Below are 18,092 nucleotides of genomic sequence, written 5' to 3'. Positions count from 1 at the left end.
GGTCCTTGCCGCTTCATTGCATGCTGGGCAACTTGGGTGGCTGTCCCTGCGTGTGGGGTTTTACACGCGAGGACCGATGGGCTTCTGTGTCAGTAGTCGGCTTGCATGGTGTGTTGTTGACTGTTTCTTCTCTCTGTGTAGCTTTGGTGTGAAGCTTATGGACTTCCAGGCTCACCGGCGGGGTGGCACCCTAAATAGAAAGCACATATGCCCTGCTTTCCACCCGCCACTCCCGCCCACAGATGGCAGCACCTTGGCTCCAGCGGGCCCAGAGCCCCCTCCCCAGAGCTTTAGGGCCGAAAGCAGCACAGGGGGTGGGACTGTCCCCTCCTCTGCGGGCATACTGGAGCAGGGGCCCAGCCCGGGCGACAGCAGGTAAGGAGGCCAGCATCTGCTGGCAGTGGGTGCCAGACACCCCAGCCTTCTTGCAGGCGCTGGCCTGTGGGCATGGCCTCCATGCCCCAAGGATCACTAGGCACGGAGTGAACCAGCTTTGCCTTCACTCCTCCGGTTGGCAAAGGATGGAAAAAAAGACTGCAAATTGCTTGCTTCCTTTCCTGTTTTCAAAAGAAAGCAACATTTGTTTGCATTCTTTACCATACTGCTTTGGGGCTGGAAGCCAGAAGCCGATAGGTGTCTAGCAGTCTTATAAGCCTCTCTTACCTGTTTGGTGTGTACTCGTTTTTCATGTACCATTTGCTTGTTGTCATTCAGTATGCTAACTAGTAAACATTTGAATGCAACAAGTTATTGAAGTTATTATATTCCTGGCATTCACTCACTCATCCATTCATTCATCCGTCCATCCATCCATCCAATCAGATTTACTGAATAACTGAGTACTGAACAATATGTGCTGTCTCTGCTATACTGAGCATCCCCCCGACCCCCTGGCTTTCAGTCTTGTAGGGCAGGTGATACACGAGTACAAGATAGAAAATGTGATGATAGGTTTTCTTAAAAAGCTCTTTTGTTGCTTCACCTTTTGGTTAACCACCTGGAGTGGACTAAGAATATATAGCAACTTTAAGGAAAGATACCTTTGAAGTTGAGACCTTTATTTAATTTGCACAAATTCAGTTCTCCACTCTGACCCAGGCAGATGACCACCAGAGGCCACTTCAGGTGGTATCTCGGGTCGTTCAGAACAGGCAGCTGCTGTAAAAGATGAGCCCCTCTAGTACGTGCTAACATTTTTATTGCATTTGGTCTACCTTGGCCACCTATAAGGCACTAAATGATTATATATAAAGTAAAATAAATGATAAAACAAGGATGGCCTGTTAATCGTGTACTTTTTTTCTGCCCAGAGGTGACTGTGCCTTGGGAGAACTCCCTCACCTCTTCTTCTTTGGGTGGAGGGAGAGTGCCTCGTGCCGTGTGAAGCTAGCTGCTTAGGAGATGGGAATCTCGTTAAATCCTCGTAGCTGAACTCTGAGGACTTTGTGCATTCCTGAATACCTTTCTACCAGCATAATTTGAGGAAATTCACTTTTTTGGTTAAAAATATCTAAGGCTTCAAACTCCCTAGTGCTTCACGTGCACGTCGTAAGCTCCACGTTGGTCTTTCCGTAACTGCTACCGCACGTGTATTCGTTTAGGCTTAAATCTTTTTCTTGGAGAAAAAAAGTCTTAGCAAACTCTTAAACATTTTCATTTACCTGTAGCGTTCAATTTGTTTAATCAAGGCTAAATATATTATTTAAGACAATAATTAGTCTTCACTGCAGAAGGACAAATAGAATGTCAGTTATCAATTTGCTCTTTGTTTCTTTTGCTCTGTAGATATTTTTGTGTACATCTCACTAATGCCATTTACTCTTTGGTGACCTTGACAAACTGTAGCTATAAAGTTCAGTATAAAAAGTTCTGAGCCAGGAATTAGGAAGCCTGAGTTCTGATCCCTACCCCAGTATTAACCAACTCTGGACCCTGAGCAATCACTTAGCCTCTCAGAGTTTCTCTTTCCTGAAGTCCAAATTATTGATAATAGTTGAGCACTTTGCAATTTAGAGTAGTGTTAGTATTTTGCTATTGCATTTACTTAGTTTTGTGCAATGTATATGACAAAAATCGCATTATTTTGAAGTCCAAAAACCCTTTCGTGTTTTTAAATATTGCCCAATTTAAGTACAAGCACACTAGAACTTGAAATGGCCTATGTCATGATATTTAAGTGGCAAAGTAGTTGGAAGATAGTCTGATGCCATGAATCTCATAAAATCTGTGGTCCTGTGTGTCACCAAATATTAGCTTCCCAAACCCAGAGTGAGCTATTTAAAATTTCAGATCACCTCCTTGGCCGCTGCAGTGAAAACTCTAGCTGGAATCTGATATTTTACAGCATGTTCAGCTTTTCTAGCTGGGAGTGCCTGACGTCTAACTTGGCTTCTGCTCCCCTTAGCCCTCCAAAGCCCAAGGATCCTGCGGCTGCACCTGCACCCGGGAGAAACAGCAGTCAGGCGGCCCCCGGCCAAAGCCAGGCCCAGGCCACTGCCGGCTCCCATCAGCTCGCCGTGGGCCCTACGCACAATTCCGCCGGCCCGAGCCCTCACACGGTGCGCCGAGGTAAGTCACCACCTTTACTCCGCGCGCCCTTGGGGAGGGATGTGCAAACCTTCCTGGGTCGGTGCAGGGGTCAGGTTGAGAAACTTGTTCCGATGGTTCCACGTCTGTTATAAAACGGCAAGCAGAAAAACCAGTCGTTAAGGAAAAGAATCATTAAAGGGAGATGGAAAAATGGAGAGCAGGAAAGCAGACGTTTAAGAATATGTTCAAGCTACAAAGCTTAACGAACAGTCATTTCTGCAGAAACGCCCCCCCCCCGTTCTCCAGGAATCTGGTGCTCCAAGCCCTCGCTCTGCTTTGGAACTGCCATGGCCTGGCCTCCGTCCCAGCCAGGCTTCGTGAGTCTGGGAACACTCGCACCCTCTGGATTGGGATCAGGGCCTTCTAGTTCCCTATTCACATGTAATCTGAACTGCTACTACCTGTGCCCTCGTGGTCCCCCACCCAGCAGCCGGGGAAATGGCTTTTTTTTCTTTCTTTCTTTCTTTTTTTTTTAATTGAATGAAGGATTCTTTAAATTCTATAGTGCTTTACAATTTTCAAAAGTTTCACACAAATGATTACATATAATCCCATAATAACCCCTCCTTTTTTTCCCTACTCCTATCTTGCTCCTTCCCTCTACCCTCTCCCCACTGGTAACCACTAGTACATTCCCTATATCTGTGAGTCTGCTTCTTTTCTGTTTTATCCACTAGTTTGTTGTATTTTTTAGATTCCACACATAAATGATATCACATAGGATTTGTCTTTCTGTCTGACTTATTTCACTCAGCATAATGCCCTCCAGCAGGGGGTGGCTTTAAAACACAAAGCAGAGCGTGTCATCCTGGCTGAAGCTCTCCAGTGCCTTCCATGCAGACCTCCCACCACGTACCCTACGTGGCCTGGCCACGTGGTCTGGCCGGGCCGCCTCTGAGCCCAGCTCTTCCCCTGCCCCCTCACTCACGTCAGCCTCGCTGGTCTGCGCTCTGCTCCTCAGTGCACTAACCTTATTCCCTCTTTAGAGCTTCCACACATGTTCTCTTACAGAACATTCTGTCCCACATCTTCACATGGTTCCTTCTTTTTCATTTTATCGGGGTAAGAACACAACATGAGATCTACCCTCTTAAATATTTGTGTACAGTATCCAGTACTGTACTCTTAAGTGTACAATATAGTATTGTACTCTAGGCACAATGATGTAAAGCTACCTGACATAATTGAAACCTTATGCCTATTGAATACCAGCTCTCCATCACTCCCCATCTCTACTCTATACCCCCAGCCCCTGGCAACTCCCATTCCACTCTCTGATTCTAAGAGTTTGACTATTTTAGATACTTCATGTAAGTGGAATCGTGCAGTATTTGTCCTTCTGTGACTGGCTTATTTCACTTAGTATAATGTCTTTAAGGTTTGTCCATGTTGTTATATATGACAGAATTTCCTTCCTTTTTAAGGCTAAATAATATTACATTTTATATATATACCACATTTTTTTAATCCAGTCATCTGTCAGTGGGCATATAGGTTGTTTCCATGTCTTGGCTATTGTGGATAATGATGCTTCAGTGACCATGGATGTGCAAATATTCTCTTCAGGATCCTGATTTCAGTTCTTTTGGGTAAATACCCAGAAATGGGATTCTTGAATCAATATGGTAGTTCTATTTTAAATTTTTTTTAGGAGCCTCCATACTGTTTTCCATAATGGCTGTACCAATTTACATTCCCACAAATAGTGTATGGGAGTTCCAGTTTCTCCGTATTCTCACCAGCACTTGCTGTCCTTTTTTTTATATTAGCCATTCTAACAGATGTGAGGTAATATGTCGTTTTTGGGTTTGATTTGCATTTTCCTGATTGTTAGTGATGTTGAGCACCTTTTTATATGCCTGATGGCCATTTTTATGCCATCTTTAGAGAAATGTCTATTCAAGTCTTTAGTCCATTTTATTTTATTTATTTATTTATTTTTGGCTGTGTTGGGTCTTCGTTGCTGCGCGTGGGCTTCCTCTAGTTATGGTGAGCAGGGGCCACTCTTTGTTGTGGTGTGAGGCCTTCTCACTGCAGTGGCTTCTCTTGTTGTGGAGCACGAGCTCTAGGCACGCAGGCTTCAGTAGTTGTGGCACGTGTGCTCAGTAGTTGTGGCTCACGGGCTCTAGGGCGCAGGCTCAGTAGTTGTGGCACACGCACTTAGCTGTTACGCGGCATGTGGGATCTTCCTGGACCAGGGCTCAAATCCGTGTCCCCTGCATTGGCAGGTGGATTCTTAACCAGTGCACCACCAGGGAAGTCCCTTTAGGCCACTTTAAAATCAGATTGTTCGTGAGACTTCCCTGGTGGTCCAGTGGCTAAAGACTCTGTGCTCCCAATGCAGGGGGCCTGGGTTCAATCCCTGGTCAGGGAACTAGATCCCACCTGCCACAACTAAGACTTTGCATGTCGCAACTAAAGATCCTGCATGCCACAACGAAGATCTCGCACGCAGCAATGAAGATCCCTGTGTGCCGCAACTAAGATCCAGTGCAGCCAAATAAATAAATAAATTTTTTAAAATTTCTTTCTATTTTTAAATCAGGTTATTCATTTCTTTGCTATTGAGCTATAGGAGTTCTTTATATATTTTGGAAATTAACACCTTATCAGATACATGGTTTGAAAATATTTTCTCCCATTCTGTAGGTTGCCTTTTCATTCTGTTGTTTCCTTTGTTGATTGTACCAAAGCTTATTAGTTTGATGTAATCCCACACATCTATTTTTGTTTTGTTGCCTGTGCTTTTGGGGTCATATCCATGAAATCACTGCCAACACAAATGTTATGAAGCTTTCCCCCTGTGTTTTCTTCAAGGAGTTTTACAGTTTCAGGTCCTATGTTTAATCCATTTTGAGTTGACTTCTGTGTATTGTGTAAGATAAGCGTCCAATTTCATTCTTTTGCATGTGGATATCCAGTTTTCCCAGCATCATTTGTTGAAGAAACTATCCTTTCCCCATTGTGTATTCTTGGTACCCTGCCGAAGATCAATTGACTGTATAGGCATGGATTTATTTCTGTTCTCTCTATTCTGCTCCACACATGTTTCCTCCATCATTCAGGTCTCAGCTCAAAGAGTACTTCCCTGGTGAACCCTCCTTGACCACCCAGTCTGAACTGATGACCACCTGCCAACCCCACCACTCACATAAATTATTCTCTGTCACATCACTCTATTTCTCTCAGAGCCTTTTCCTCCATCTGAAATTTTTAAATTTGTTTTTTAGCGTATTGCCAGTCTCCCCTAGTAGCTCTTAAAGAGCTGGGATTTTACCTGTCTCATGCACTCCAGTATTCCTAGCCCTTGTCCTGTGCCTGTCACAGAGAGGGCACTCAAATATGTGTGGTCTGAGAGCTCCAAGTGCCTCTTAGATCTAGAACAACTTGGGATGATTTAGCTGTCCCCCACCATCTGGGACATTTGGCAATGTCCGGAGACGTTTTTGGTTGTCACAAGCAGGGAGGGGTGTGGTATTGGCATCTAGTGGGTGGAGGCCCGGGATGCTGGTAAACCTCCTACAATGTGCAGGACAGCCCCCAGCAACAAAGAACTATCTAGCCCAACATGTCAGTACTGCTGAGGTTGAGAAACTCTGGTCTAGAAAGGGACATGATTTACTGAAAATGCTTCTAAAGCCAATTAAATTCCATGTGAACCATGGTGCCCTGTCTTAACTCCCAACTGCATTTGTCGGAGGATGGATAATCTTCAATATAAAATGACATATATATTTTAAAATTTTTTGAATTTTATATAATTTTAGACTTAAAGGAAAGTTGCAAAGATAGTATAGAAAATGCCCATATAGTCTTCACTGAGCTTCTCTTAATTTTACTATCTCACAGAACAACTACTGAAATCAGGAAATTAACACTGATACAACATGATTAGCTAAACTTCAGGCTTTGACCAGATTTCCGAGTTTTTCCAGTAAAGTTTTCTTTCTGTCCCAGTATCAATCCAGAATCCCATGTTGCATTTTCTTTGAAGATGTACAATACAATGTGATGACTTAATATATGTATACATTGTGAAATAATTACCACAGTCAAGTTAGGGGGTTAATATCCAACATATATAAGAAACTCATACAATTCAATAGCAAAAAAAACAGATAACCCAATTGAAAAATGGGCAAAGGATATATTTCTGAGTCCATATCACTTTAATATCTCCTCTTTAACCAGGACTGGGGAAGTAGAATAAATAACAGTTTTGCTATTGAAAAATCTTAAGAAGGCTTTGCTCTGAGCCACCACCACCTTCATCTGTACCCCAACTGGTGCTCAAGGGAAATTAGGTCTTTTCTACCTGGATTCCAGGTAGAGCCCTGCTTTCAGATTGAGGTTCCTTCGTAGCCCCATTCGGAGTCTTTCCTGCTTCCTTTTTCCTGCAATTATAGATCTCAGGAAGAGTTTGATCCTTTGTGTGCCATCCCCCACCCTGGCTCAGCCTCCCAGCACCTTCATCGTGGGCTTAGACAAGGCCTGCCTTTCTCCCAGCCTGGCCGCCACGTTGGACGTGGCCAGTGTGGGACTTGAGCCTTATCACGCTACTCTCATGCTTCCTCTTCTAATTCCCTCTGCTCCCTTAAATGTCAGGAATGATCTTTTATTCAATATGAATTTATAATTAATATTGCTTAGAACAGAGAGCTAGAAATTTTTCTTTTCAAGTTGCTTATGATAACCAGAGTGCGGCTAATACTCCAGACTCCTTTGTCAGCTGGTTGGTTGTTTCTGTGGGAAAAGGTCTTCCCAGTTCTGGGATCAGAAGTTCTAGGCCAATAGAGTAGACTTTATACTCTTTTCATTCCTGAATCCTGGCCCCTATGAGGAGGAAGCCAGGCAGTGCAGGAAGGAGGAAGAGGGAAAAAAGAGTCCAAGGAGTCCACAGGGCATGGTGTGAGCCTCTGTTCTGCTCCGTACTGGCTGTGTGACCTTTTACAAACACTTGACCTCTCTGAGCCCTGGTTTTCTTCACCGTGAAATGGATATAACAATGCCTGTTTTGCGGTGTGCTTGTGAGACTTAAATGAGACAATCTATGTAAAGGGCCCAACTTGGTGCTGGTCATGTGTTAGGTGAGTGATACATGTTCATTTCTTCCCTTCGTTTCCCTCTCCCTTCCTTAGGCGATTAGTAAGATCTCAGCAGAACTTGAAATATGCTAAAGTCTCTCCTTTCCACCCAACCCTCTCAGCCCAAAACCAGTCTCCAGACTTGCTTTTTCTACCTACCTTACCATCCTCGGTACCAAATTCCCACCCGCCAGTGATGCTGATCTCAGCTGGTGTAGGGAGGAGGCTGATGTGATTCAGCTCTCCTTAGAGCTGAATCTAAGGCGATCGTCCAGATTTGTACTTTTATCTAGAATATATCTATTAGCACAGATGATTCTGGAATTCATAGAATTTCTGTTATAAAAAAAAAATCAAGTCCTCTAGGAGAAGATGGCTTAGAGCAAGGGGTCCATGGTTATGTACAGGCAGACCAGCCATGCTTAGGGGTTCCCCCGCCCAACGCTTAGCTGCTCTTGCTTCTCTGTGTCTCTTCTCATGAGAGAAGGTCGCTGACCAGTGGGCTGTCGAGTGGGCTCTGAGCAGAGACTCCATGTAGGCGGGGCGGCCTCCATTAACTGAGTTTTCTAATTATTCAACTTTTAAAATGACAGGTCTGTAAAGACCTGTATGTGTATAATGTACTTTTAAAAAAGAACCTTTTTATTTTGGAATAATTTTAGATTTACGGGAAAGTTGCAAAGATAGTCTGGAGTTCTCGTATACCCCTGACCCACTTTCCTCTGTTAACATCTTACATCACCACAGTACATTTATCACGGCTAAGAAACCAACGTTGGTACATTAGTACTAAACAAACTCATTTTGTTCAAATGTCACCGGTCTTCCCTCTAACAGCCCTCTTCCGACCCCTGCTGGCCCCCAGCCAGAAGAGCACAGGGCATTTAGTCATCACGTCTCCTTACTCTCCTCTGGCCTGTGACAATTTCTCAGTCTTCCCTTGTTTTCTCATGGCCTTGACAGTTCTGGGGAGTACTGGCATTTTAAAGACAGTCTCTCAATTTGCGTTTGTCAGATGCTTTTTTCATGGTTAGACTAAGACTGTGGGTTTGGGGTAGGAGGACCACGGTGGTGAGGTGTCACCAGCTGGCATGGTATTGGGAGTGGGCGTGGGCACTGATCTCAGCTGGCTTACACGGTGAGATCAACCTCGGTGCCCGGTTCAGGGGCCGTTGGCCATCACCGTGCTGCTCTTCCTGAGACGTGTTTTTCCTTTGTGCAGCTGTTAAAAAACCTGCTCCAGCACCCCCGAAACCTGGAAACCCGCCTCCTGGCCATCCCGGGGGCCAGAGTTCTCCAGGAACATCTCAACATCCACCCAGCCTGTCACCAAAGCCGTCCACCCGAAGCCCTTCTCCCCCGACTCAGCCGCCCGGCCAGGCCCCTGGCCAGCCCTGCGCCACCTCGCAGCTCTCCGCACCCCGGAGATACTCCAGCAGCCTGTCTCCGATCCAAGCCCCCAACCACCCGCCGCCGCAGCCCCCCACGCAGGCCACACCGCTGCCAGCGCTCGCCAAGCCAGGCAGCCAGGGCCTGCCGGCCCCCGGGGCCCCGCCCGGTGAGCCCGGACTCGAGCAGTCCCCCCACACCCCTCCCCAGACGCCGACGCCCCCCAGCACTCCGCCCCTAGGAAAACAGAACCCCAGCCAGGTGGTGAGTAACCCCGAGACTGCGCAGCCACATGCTGGAACCTTGCCGAGACCGAGACCAGTACCAAAGCCGAGGAACCGGCCCAGCGTGCCCCCACCCCCTCATCCTCCTGGCGCCCACCCCGCCGGGGATGGCAGCCTCAGCATCGCAGCTCCCACCTCCTCCAAAATAGTCACGGGTAAGTGGCAAGTGGGTTCAGACATTTCCCCCGTCCACTCTACCTCGCTTTTTACTGCTCCCCTTCATTTAGGCCTCCGTTTATATCAGGGGTTGGCAAACTACCACGCAGGCCAGATCTGGCCCTCAGCTTGTTTTTATAAATAAAGTTTTATTGAAACACAACCATGCCCATTTGTTGACATATTCTTTCTGGCTATTGTGCTAAAACAGCAAAGTTGTGTAATCCTTTCAGAGGTCATATACTTCCAGAGCCTTCAAAGTTACTACTTCGCCCTTGAAGCTTGCCAACCCCTGATGTATAGGTTCACTATGTGTTTAAGAGCCATCTACATTTACATTTTTCTAGGTATAATAACCTAATAATCCAGGTGGAAGGTATTGTACAACTTGAGCATGACATCCATCTCTTAGTGAATTCCTCATTAAAATGCTTATTTTCCTTTTAAGAGTAAAAATATTCATAGAAAGTGAAGCATTTCAGGTATAATCTTAAAAAACGTGATTTGTGCCAAATTGGATGCTCTGGGAAGGGAGATTTGGGACACGATCATATGAGAGTGCCAGCTTCTAGTGGCAAAGGGCAGAAGAATCAAGATTTCCTCATAGTTCCGTGGAAATCTGTTTTGGGTATTGGTGGTTGTACAGATTTTACCTACCTAATGGGGTATTTTTTTTATAGACAGTCTAGAACATGACCATTTTCTTTAATTATGATTCTTTTAAAAATTTCCATCCCAAGTGCTCTAATTTACTATTTGATTTAAGGATGAGATGGATAGATTTTTTTTAATGTGTTTTCTTAAAATGGTAATTAGGAGCTTTGAATCATTTCTTAGAACAGCCTAGTTTTAAATTTTCCTAAGTGGAGCCATTTTTAGAGAAGTAGCTGAAATATACCTCTGGGCCCTCCAAGCGTACTGAATGACATCTCTGCTGAAAATGAGCAAAGGATACACCCCGCACTGGTACCCTAGATGATGAGGGTTAACCGACTGTTTTGATAACTTTTTTTTTTTTCAGGAATATAATGCGTGATTTGTGTGTGTTATAAATTGTTAACTTTTTTCTGATGACACTTCAGCTTTTATGTTTAAAAAGACAAAGCCACATTGGTTTGTTTGTTTGTTTCCCAATAGATGCCCTTCCTAGTGCCCTCACAGGTGGGGAAGGTTTCCAGGACTAAGGTCTGTAACCACCCCAAGCAGCTTCCTGCAGCTCCAAATGCTCCTGCTTAGCGGTGTTTTGCATACGTGCTTTTGACTTTGTGCTCAGGAGCAGCCATCTGACCCCCTGCCATCCATTCTCTAGACATCACTTTTGTTTTTATCAGAAGCACTTTGAGCTGCAATGCTTCGAATTCAAGAGGTAGATGTCAGTAGATTGCGAGCCCGATTTCAAGCCGCTCAGATAAGATACTAAGAAATGTCTCCTTTCTTTTTGGTAAGCCTTTCACAAGCATTCTGCTCTTTTCAGCGTGATTTCCCTGTCATTGATTGGCTCATCAGCATCCAACCAAAGAGGTCTCCGGTGCAGTTAGCACGGAAAATTGCGTCCCTTGTGTCTTGAGCTTTAATTTTTAATTTTATCTCGTAAGTGCAAGTTAACTGCATGGAGCTTCTTAATTTGGTGTTTGAATTTCTCAGGACCCCCGCTCCCCCCCCCCCAAAAAAAAATCTTCCTCCAAAGATCCCACACTAAATTTCTTTGCATTCTGGCATGCTTATATTTTGCTTTCTTAAACCATATGAGCTTTTTGAAAGGTACTGTGAGGCTCATCTGAATTTTGCCTTTAGGTCCACACTTAGACGGCATAAGGCTCTCGTTACTGCTCTAATCAGCTGATCTGAGCCTTAAGCCTTCAGTGGACTACTTAGCCAGCGTTTTCACATCTTTGGTCTGAGGAAGACTTTCTGTAGATACCAGAAGGGGAAAACAAGAATGCGATCTTTACAACACAGAGGAGGGCACAGAGGCGTGATTCCGCCTTCCTGACTCCTAGGTGATGAACCCAAAAGTCTGTGGTTGCCCAGTTGGGTGTGGAAATCACAGAGTGAAATGACTAAACCCTAATTAAGGCTGAGCCTTTTAACACTTCAGTACTTGTGACACATCAGAATTTTATTCCCAGATCTTCCCTTGTATTTAGATGAAAGACTACAGACCAGAATTATGTCTGTTCTTTAATACCATTTTTACCTGGGGTGTATTTATTAAAGAAGCTTATTTTATTGATCTGCTATAACACTGCAGTGCTCTGTACTTTGACAGTTGTCAGATAAGTGAAATTTGATATTATAAATACTTTTCCTTAGGATATTATCTAAATATTTTAAAACCAATCTGCACTTCGAATTCTCCTAACTCAAGAAATTACAGGTCACCACCATTATCTTTGTATTGCAGAACTAATTTTTTATTTCTTAAAATCCCCTGGTTTGCCATTAGGTGTACACAAAAGGCCAGCATTTAGAATTTATACATATGCTCGTGTTGTTCATGCTGCTATTAACCGATCTTGGATAGAGCCATTGGGTATTTCAAGAAGAAAAAAATGTAACTTCCCTAGACAGGTAGTCCTTTACTATGGCATCATGTTTTCACTTGGAAAACTCTAGACAGACAAATTCCTGAAAACAGGTTATTCATTTAGAGCATTTCATCTTAAAAACTGAATTAAGGCCTGGGGATTAAGATAAACTCTTGGGGGCGATTACTGCTGCTAAACAGGTTTGACACCCAATTTGTGGCAGCTCAGCACCAGCACCAGAGAAAGGAGGGATTCTGCTGTCATTTTGAATCTCTTCCTAATTTGTTACTCTAGAAAGCAGTAGGAAAAAGAAAGAAAGAAAGTAAAAGAAAGCAGTAGGATTTTAGCTTTGCAAGGAAAAGAGTTTACATCTTGCTGTTTTTAAAGTAATAGATTTTAGCCAAGAGTGTTCTAATTTAACATTTTATTAAATAATTTAGATGTATGACCTGCCATATTCAGTAGGAACTGAAATTGGAATATTTAATGGTAAGGAAAAGGCACCTGATTGGCCAAAGCATTTTTGCTACTTGATGATCATATTTGTGCACTAATGCCTGATATTAACCAGTCACTCTAACCCTGCCTGCTTGCACCCCTACTAATAGTGCATGTGCTAAAGGAGGCTGGCTTTGTTCATGCTTGCTGCCAAGTACTCTGAATACTAAGCGTGTTCACGGACATGCAACACGTCATCACCAGGCTGGTCTTGTTACCTCTTTAACTTCCAGTCTTTTCTGTACTGGGCAGGCTTGAGGGGTAGTGGAAAGAGCACACACTAGAATCAGACAAGCCTGAATTAAAATTTCAGCTCACTCTGTGTAACAATGGCACCGCACAACCTGGTTGATCTGTAAAATGGTGACATTTGTGAGAATAACTTTCAAAGGGATTACAGTAGATAAAATAAGAAAAGCATCGTACGGTTCTTAATATACAGGGGGTCTAAGTAAATGGTAGCTATTTATTATCATTTTTATGGAGAAAAAAAAAGATAATACAGAGCTAGGTATTAGATTCGTATGTCACCATTTTAAAAACTCATGCCGGGACACAGACGCAGGAGGTCTGGAGCCCAGGAATCCATATTTTGATCCTGATGTGCCACTTGGTGGTGGGTTAAAAAGACAGTGCTCTGGAGTAGAAGATGTTCTTAATTTAGTGAGCCTGAGATTAATTTAGTGAGTCATTTGTCCACTGTACGGTGGTAAAACGAGTCACAATAGTAGTCATCAGACACTTGACACTTTGTTGGTTCTCACAGCCTTTGCTTTTTAAAATTAAACTCCTTTTATATCATGAAAGTAATGCATTTTTAAAAAATAAATATGATACTAAAACAAATTGGGGAACTAGAAACAATAAGAAATCACCCTTCCATAATTGAAAAAGTCCACTATTCATATTTTATTTTTTCCTTCTAGTTTTTTTTTTTTTTTCTAAAAGGCAAGGGGATGCACAATCATAATTATTTGGCATATACAGATTTTGATTTTGTGGTTTTATTTTACCTTACATCACATGCTCTTTCCCATGTTATAATGTAGTTTTTCAATGACTGCATAATATTTCATTAAGCAGATGTATTATTGCTCATAGTTGGGCATTTAAGTGGCTTCTGCTTCTACTTGCACTTTATTTTTAATAAGTAGATGTCAGAATCATGTCAAGATAAACATCCAGTGAGACTGGAACAGAATCTCTCCTTTGACTGAAATAATAAAAAGTTGACTCAGTGTCTCAGAGACGAGTAAGCCTCTCACAGCCCTAGAAAACTGTTGAGGACTACAGGGAAGTCATTCCCTCAGACTGCAGTTTAGAGGAGGATTTAATGGTCGGGAGGGGGCTGATTCACCCTGCAGCCCTGCCTGAAATGTTTGATTTCAACGAAGTATTTGGATCTGTTACCTGTCAAAGTGGCTATCAGAATAACCTTGGCCTTTCTGAAGGGGAGGTTTACAACCTAAAGCACATGTTCAAAATTGTCGAAGTGACAAACTTTCTAGGACCATACTCTAAATTGTAGAATGCCAGTTCCCACCCTCGGAGGGTCCACTCCTGGATAAAGATGCTCAAAAAAGGAAGGAACCAGGATACATTAGTCAGAGCTGCAGAGCAGTGGTGAATCACATGGCATTCTGCCTGTGAGCGGAGGCTGTGACCTGGGCCTCTTGCTCTGCTTTCTGGTTTGTATTTTTGTGGTTTTTTCTTTCTTTTTTAATCTAATATCTTTCATATGAACTTAGCTCCAAGCAATATGCTCAAAGACCAGCCCTTTATGGAATGCATATAATGAAAAATGATGCCTTGTGTAAATCTATAGCCAGAAAGTTTTTTTCTAAGTATGTAAGTAATGTGTGTTCATCATAGATAGCTAGAGAAATTCAGAAAAGTACAAATCCAGAAATTATTTATTTGTGAAGTAAAAAAAAAAGAAAAAAGGAGAAGAGGAAAGATAGCAAGTTTGTCCTCCGAAAAGGGTCTGTGGCTGATAGGTGTTAAGTTTGCATGTAAATATAGGTATTAATAAGTAGAAATCTAACTAGTATGTACACTCCCTTTGCATCATGCATGTCAGTTCCATGGTTCCTTGTAAAGTCTTTGGGCCAAGAAGAGACACTGGCTGATTGTACCATCTGTCTTGTTGAGTTAGGATAATGGTAAAGGGGTTGAATTTACAGTGGATTTCTTGTATCAGTGTTGTCTTCAAGACATGGCTACTTCTTTACATGAGGCTATCGGAAAAGAGGATTGGAGAGATGGTTGGTCTAGACTCTTTGGAAAGATGATTGGATGACTTTTTATCTATCCATCTTCCATCCATCTAGCCAGACAGACAGACAGAGAACCACAACATTTATTGAACGTCTGCTATTAACCAGTCACTGTTCTGGGCACTAGGGACACACCGTAAGCAAGACAGACACGGTCCCTGCCCTCATTGACTTTCATTCTGCTGAGGACAAATCTGAGACAGCCTGTATTCTGTGCACATAGACCACCCTTGACTGTACCATTAGACAGTGCAATTCAGCACCATTCAGTTGGTTTTACATTTATAAGACCTGAATTGTCTGAAATGACATCCAGCACCTGAACTCTTTGACACCTTGGCACCTTCATAAATCTAGACGTTTCTCTGGGTTGTGGTGCGTAGGAAACCTGGAGGGATGGGCCTTCCAACCCAGGAGTCACTGAGAGTAAAGGGACGCCCCAGGAAGTAAGTGGATCTCGCAGCTCAGAGCTGTGGGCACGTGTCGGCTCAGGAACCAGTCTCCAAGCAGTGAGCCTCCCAGGGTGCACCTGCATTTGCCAGCTCTGTCTGTGTGGGGGAGGAGCAGGTAAAACAGAAGTACTGCCGAAAGCAGCTCCCAGCGAGGGCAGACACGGTGTAACTGCACCACAGCAAGTACAGAAAAGCAACTCTTAAGCATAACAGGGAAACCCCAGCACACCCACCTCCCACTCTCCCTCCCTCCCTGCTCCCTACATGACTAGCTCTAACCTGGCAAAGTGAAACTACCACAAATCTGAACGTCTCCCTTCTCTCTTCCACCAGCCCTAAAATCCCTAACAAGGCTCATCATTTGTTAGAACTCACATCCACCAGAGAAACAAATTCTTCAAGACAGAAGGGCCTGTCTCCCCCACTTGGCTGTAGGCTTCATTAAATTTGTGTCTGGCTTGTTCACTGTTGTGTCCTCACAGGTAGAATGTGGGAGGTGCCCAGGAAGTATTTGTTTATGAATGCAGGAATCTGAGGCTCACCGGCTCACGGGGAAGAGGGCTGTGATTGGTTAAGGTGTCTTGTGAGCATGGGAGCGAGGGATGATGGCTCGAGGACCGTGTATTTACTGTCTTGCAGAAGGAGCTCCAGCCAACATAATAAGACGTGAAAAAGGAATTGGAGGTATATAAGTATTGGGTTGGCCAAAAAGTTCGTTTGGGTTTTTCCATGTTAACAGAAGAACCCGAACGAACTTTTTGGCCAGCCCAATACTAGAACTAGATGAGAAAATTAATATTCGTAGGAGATTTGGTGCCCCACTTCAGTGATTGCAGCCAGGGGTGATTGTTCCCCCCTCCCACCCCAGGGACATTTGGCAGCGTCTGGAGACATCTTTTGTTGTCACACTGTGGGAAAGAGAGCTGTGTGCCATCGGCATCTAGTGGGTTGAGGGCAGAGCTGCTACTAAACATCCTCCAGTGCACAGGACAGCCCCACAGCCCGGAGTGATCCGGCCCCAAATGTCACTAGTGCCGAGGTTGAGGGCATAGCATTAATAACAGGAGGACACTCACCAGCCTCGGAGGAGGGAACTTTTCCCAGTGAAGCTCAGCTATTCCTGCAGCCCAGATGTTGTCAGGAGATTTCAATTAATGTGTTAGAGACATTGGTAGGAATAAGGTTTCCTCTTCTCAGTCACAGCAAGCAAATCCTTCCAGGGTTGCATCTCTGAGGACTGCCGTGTGCTCACAGAAAGGACCACCAGAGCCAGGAGGTGGGGCTGTGCCGCGTGGCTGGCTGCCCCTGGGGTGTCAAAGGCTTGACTCAACTTCTCAGGGCTGATGGTGCCTCTAGTAGGGGTGTGTGCGTGCATGGGCTGACTCTCAGACTTTCCAGCTTCTCCTCTCCTCGGGTGGCCTCTTGGGTGTTACCAAGCGTTGATACCGTGTCTCCTCGTGTTTTTGTCCAGACGCCAATTCTAGGGTTTCAGAACCGCTTCGCAGCATCTTTCCTGAAACGCATTCAGACTCAGCCAGCAAAGACCTGCCCGGCCGCATTCTGTTGGATATGGACAATGATACAGAAAGTACTGCCCTGTGAAGAAAGCCACCCCCTGCCCTTGACCCCTTCCAGCCTGGCGAGTGGAGCAGGGGCAGGCAGGCGTTAATCTTCCCAGACCAAACAGCGAGAAGCTTTCAGTGGAGGGAGAAAGAAGGCCTCACCATGCAGGACATGGCCTTCTCACAGCCTGAGGAGAGAGCCGAGGCTGACACTTAAAGCTGAATGACCTGTGTCTTGAAGAAGTTGGCTTTCTTTACATGGGAAAGAATCATGCCAAAAAAAAAAAAAAAAAAAAAAAAAAAATTTTTTTTTAAAGAAAGAAAAAAGAAATACCTGCAGTGGAAAGAGTATCATTGCCAAGGCATGTGTAGGAAGCTTTTGTCACTGCTGTTAATTCAGGCAGCGCCATCAGCAATTTGGAATGAATAAAAAGCAATGCGTTAACTATCTATTTAATAAAGTACATCCATTACGCAAGTCACCTGCTTCCTGCTACTTGGACTTCCGTTCTTATATATCACAAGGGAGGTTCCTCTCCTTCGGACATGCTACGGAATCATTTTGTATGAAGTATGGTCTGTGTCTCCCCGACCCCCTCAGAACCACAAGCATTGGTGGTGACTGCTGGATCCGTCACCTCAGCAAACTGGATTGCCTTGGCCTTGTTGGATTGCCAGAATGTAGACGGAAATGTACTGTTCTTTTTTTTTTTTTTTTAAACAATGTAATTGCTACTTGATAAGGACCGAACATTATTCTAGTTTCATGTTTAATTTGAATTAAATATATTCTGTGGTTTATATGAAAACTTCATCATTCTTAGAGGCAAAGCTGTGGATTGTGTGTGTGCATGTTGTCACTTAACTACGTAGAATTGTGGATGGGACATCTGGGGGTCTAGTTGTGAATGTAGAAGTTTGAAAGAGTGGCGAGCAAGGTCACAGCAGTGAGACCAGCCACCAGGTGACCCAGAGACTGCCCAGACTGGCTGTCTCTTAGCGAATGTTCCATGGGCTGGGCTCTTCCTTTGCTCTCACCAGTCCTGACAGCCTTTCCTGTCCGGAGACACTTGTCTTGTCTAGAGGCACTTAGACCCTTGGAGGCCAACTCACAGTACTCAGCCCCACAGGCCTAGGGCAGGAGTCAGAGCCATTACGTTCCAGGGGAATATCCTTTTCCAGTGACTGGAAGACACTTCCTTCCCAGGATTGAAATACTTGGGAAGAGTGGGTGGGGAATTGGAGCAAAGCGAGGCCGATGGGCTGGATGGCTG

General features: G+C 44.3%; 1 protein-coding gene across 5 annotated transcripts in view; it reads left to right on the top strand.

Moving 5' to 3' along the window:
• Positions 1-17,237, top strand: part of ARHGAP17 (Rho GTPase activating protein 17) — a 90,663-nt gene extending 73,426 nt beyond the window's left edge. For 2 of the 5 annotated variants that reach the window (XM_068565417.1, XM_068565418.1), the window contains exons 17-20: positions 142-375; positions 2,405-2,568; positions 8,896-9,501; positions 16,728-17,237. In XM_068565417.1, the coding sequence (XP_068421518.1) occupies positions 142-375; positions 2,405-2,568; positions 8,896-9,501; positions 16,728-16,858 (1,135 nt within the window). In that variant the 3' untranslated portion in view covers positions 16,859-17,237. Of the gene's footprint in view, positions 1-141; positions 376-2,404; positions 2,569-8,895; positions 9,502-10,639; positions 10,688-12,470; positions 12,520-16,727 lie in introns of all 5 variants that reach the window. The other 3 variants (XM_068565421.1, XM_068565419.1, XM_068565422.1) reach the window with 3 other exon arrangements.
• The last annotated feature ends 855 nt before the right edge of the window (positions 17,238-18,092 follow it).

This window comes from Eschrichtius robustus, chromosome 16 (assembly GCF_028021215.1).
Source record: "Eschrichtius robustus isolate mEscRob2 chromosome 16, mEscRob2.pri, whole genome shotgun sequence".
NCBI lineage: Eukaryota > Metazoa > Chordata > Mammalia > Artiodactyla > Eschrichtiidae > Eschrichtius > Eschrichtius robustus.
This window is presented reverse-complemented; position numbering and strand designations above follow the sequence as displayed.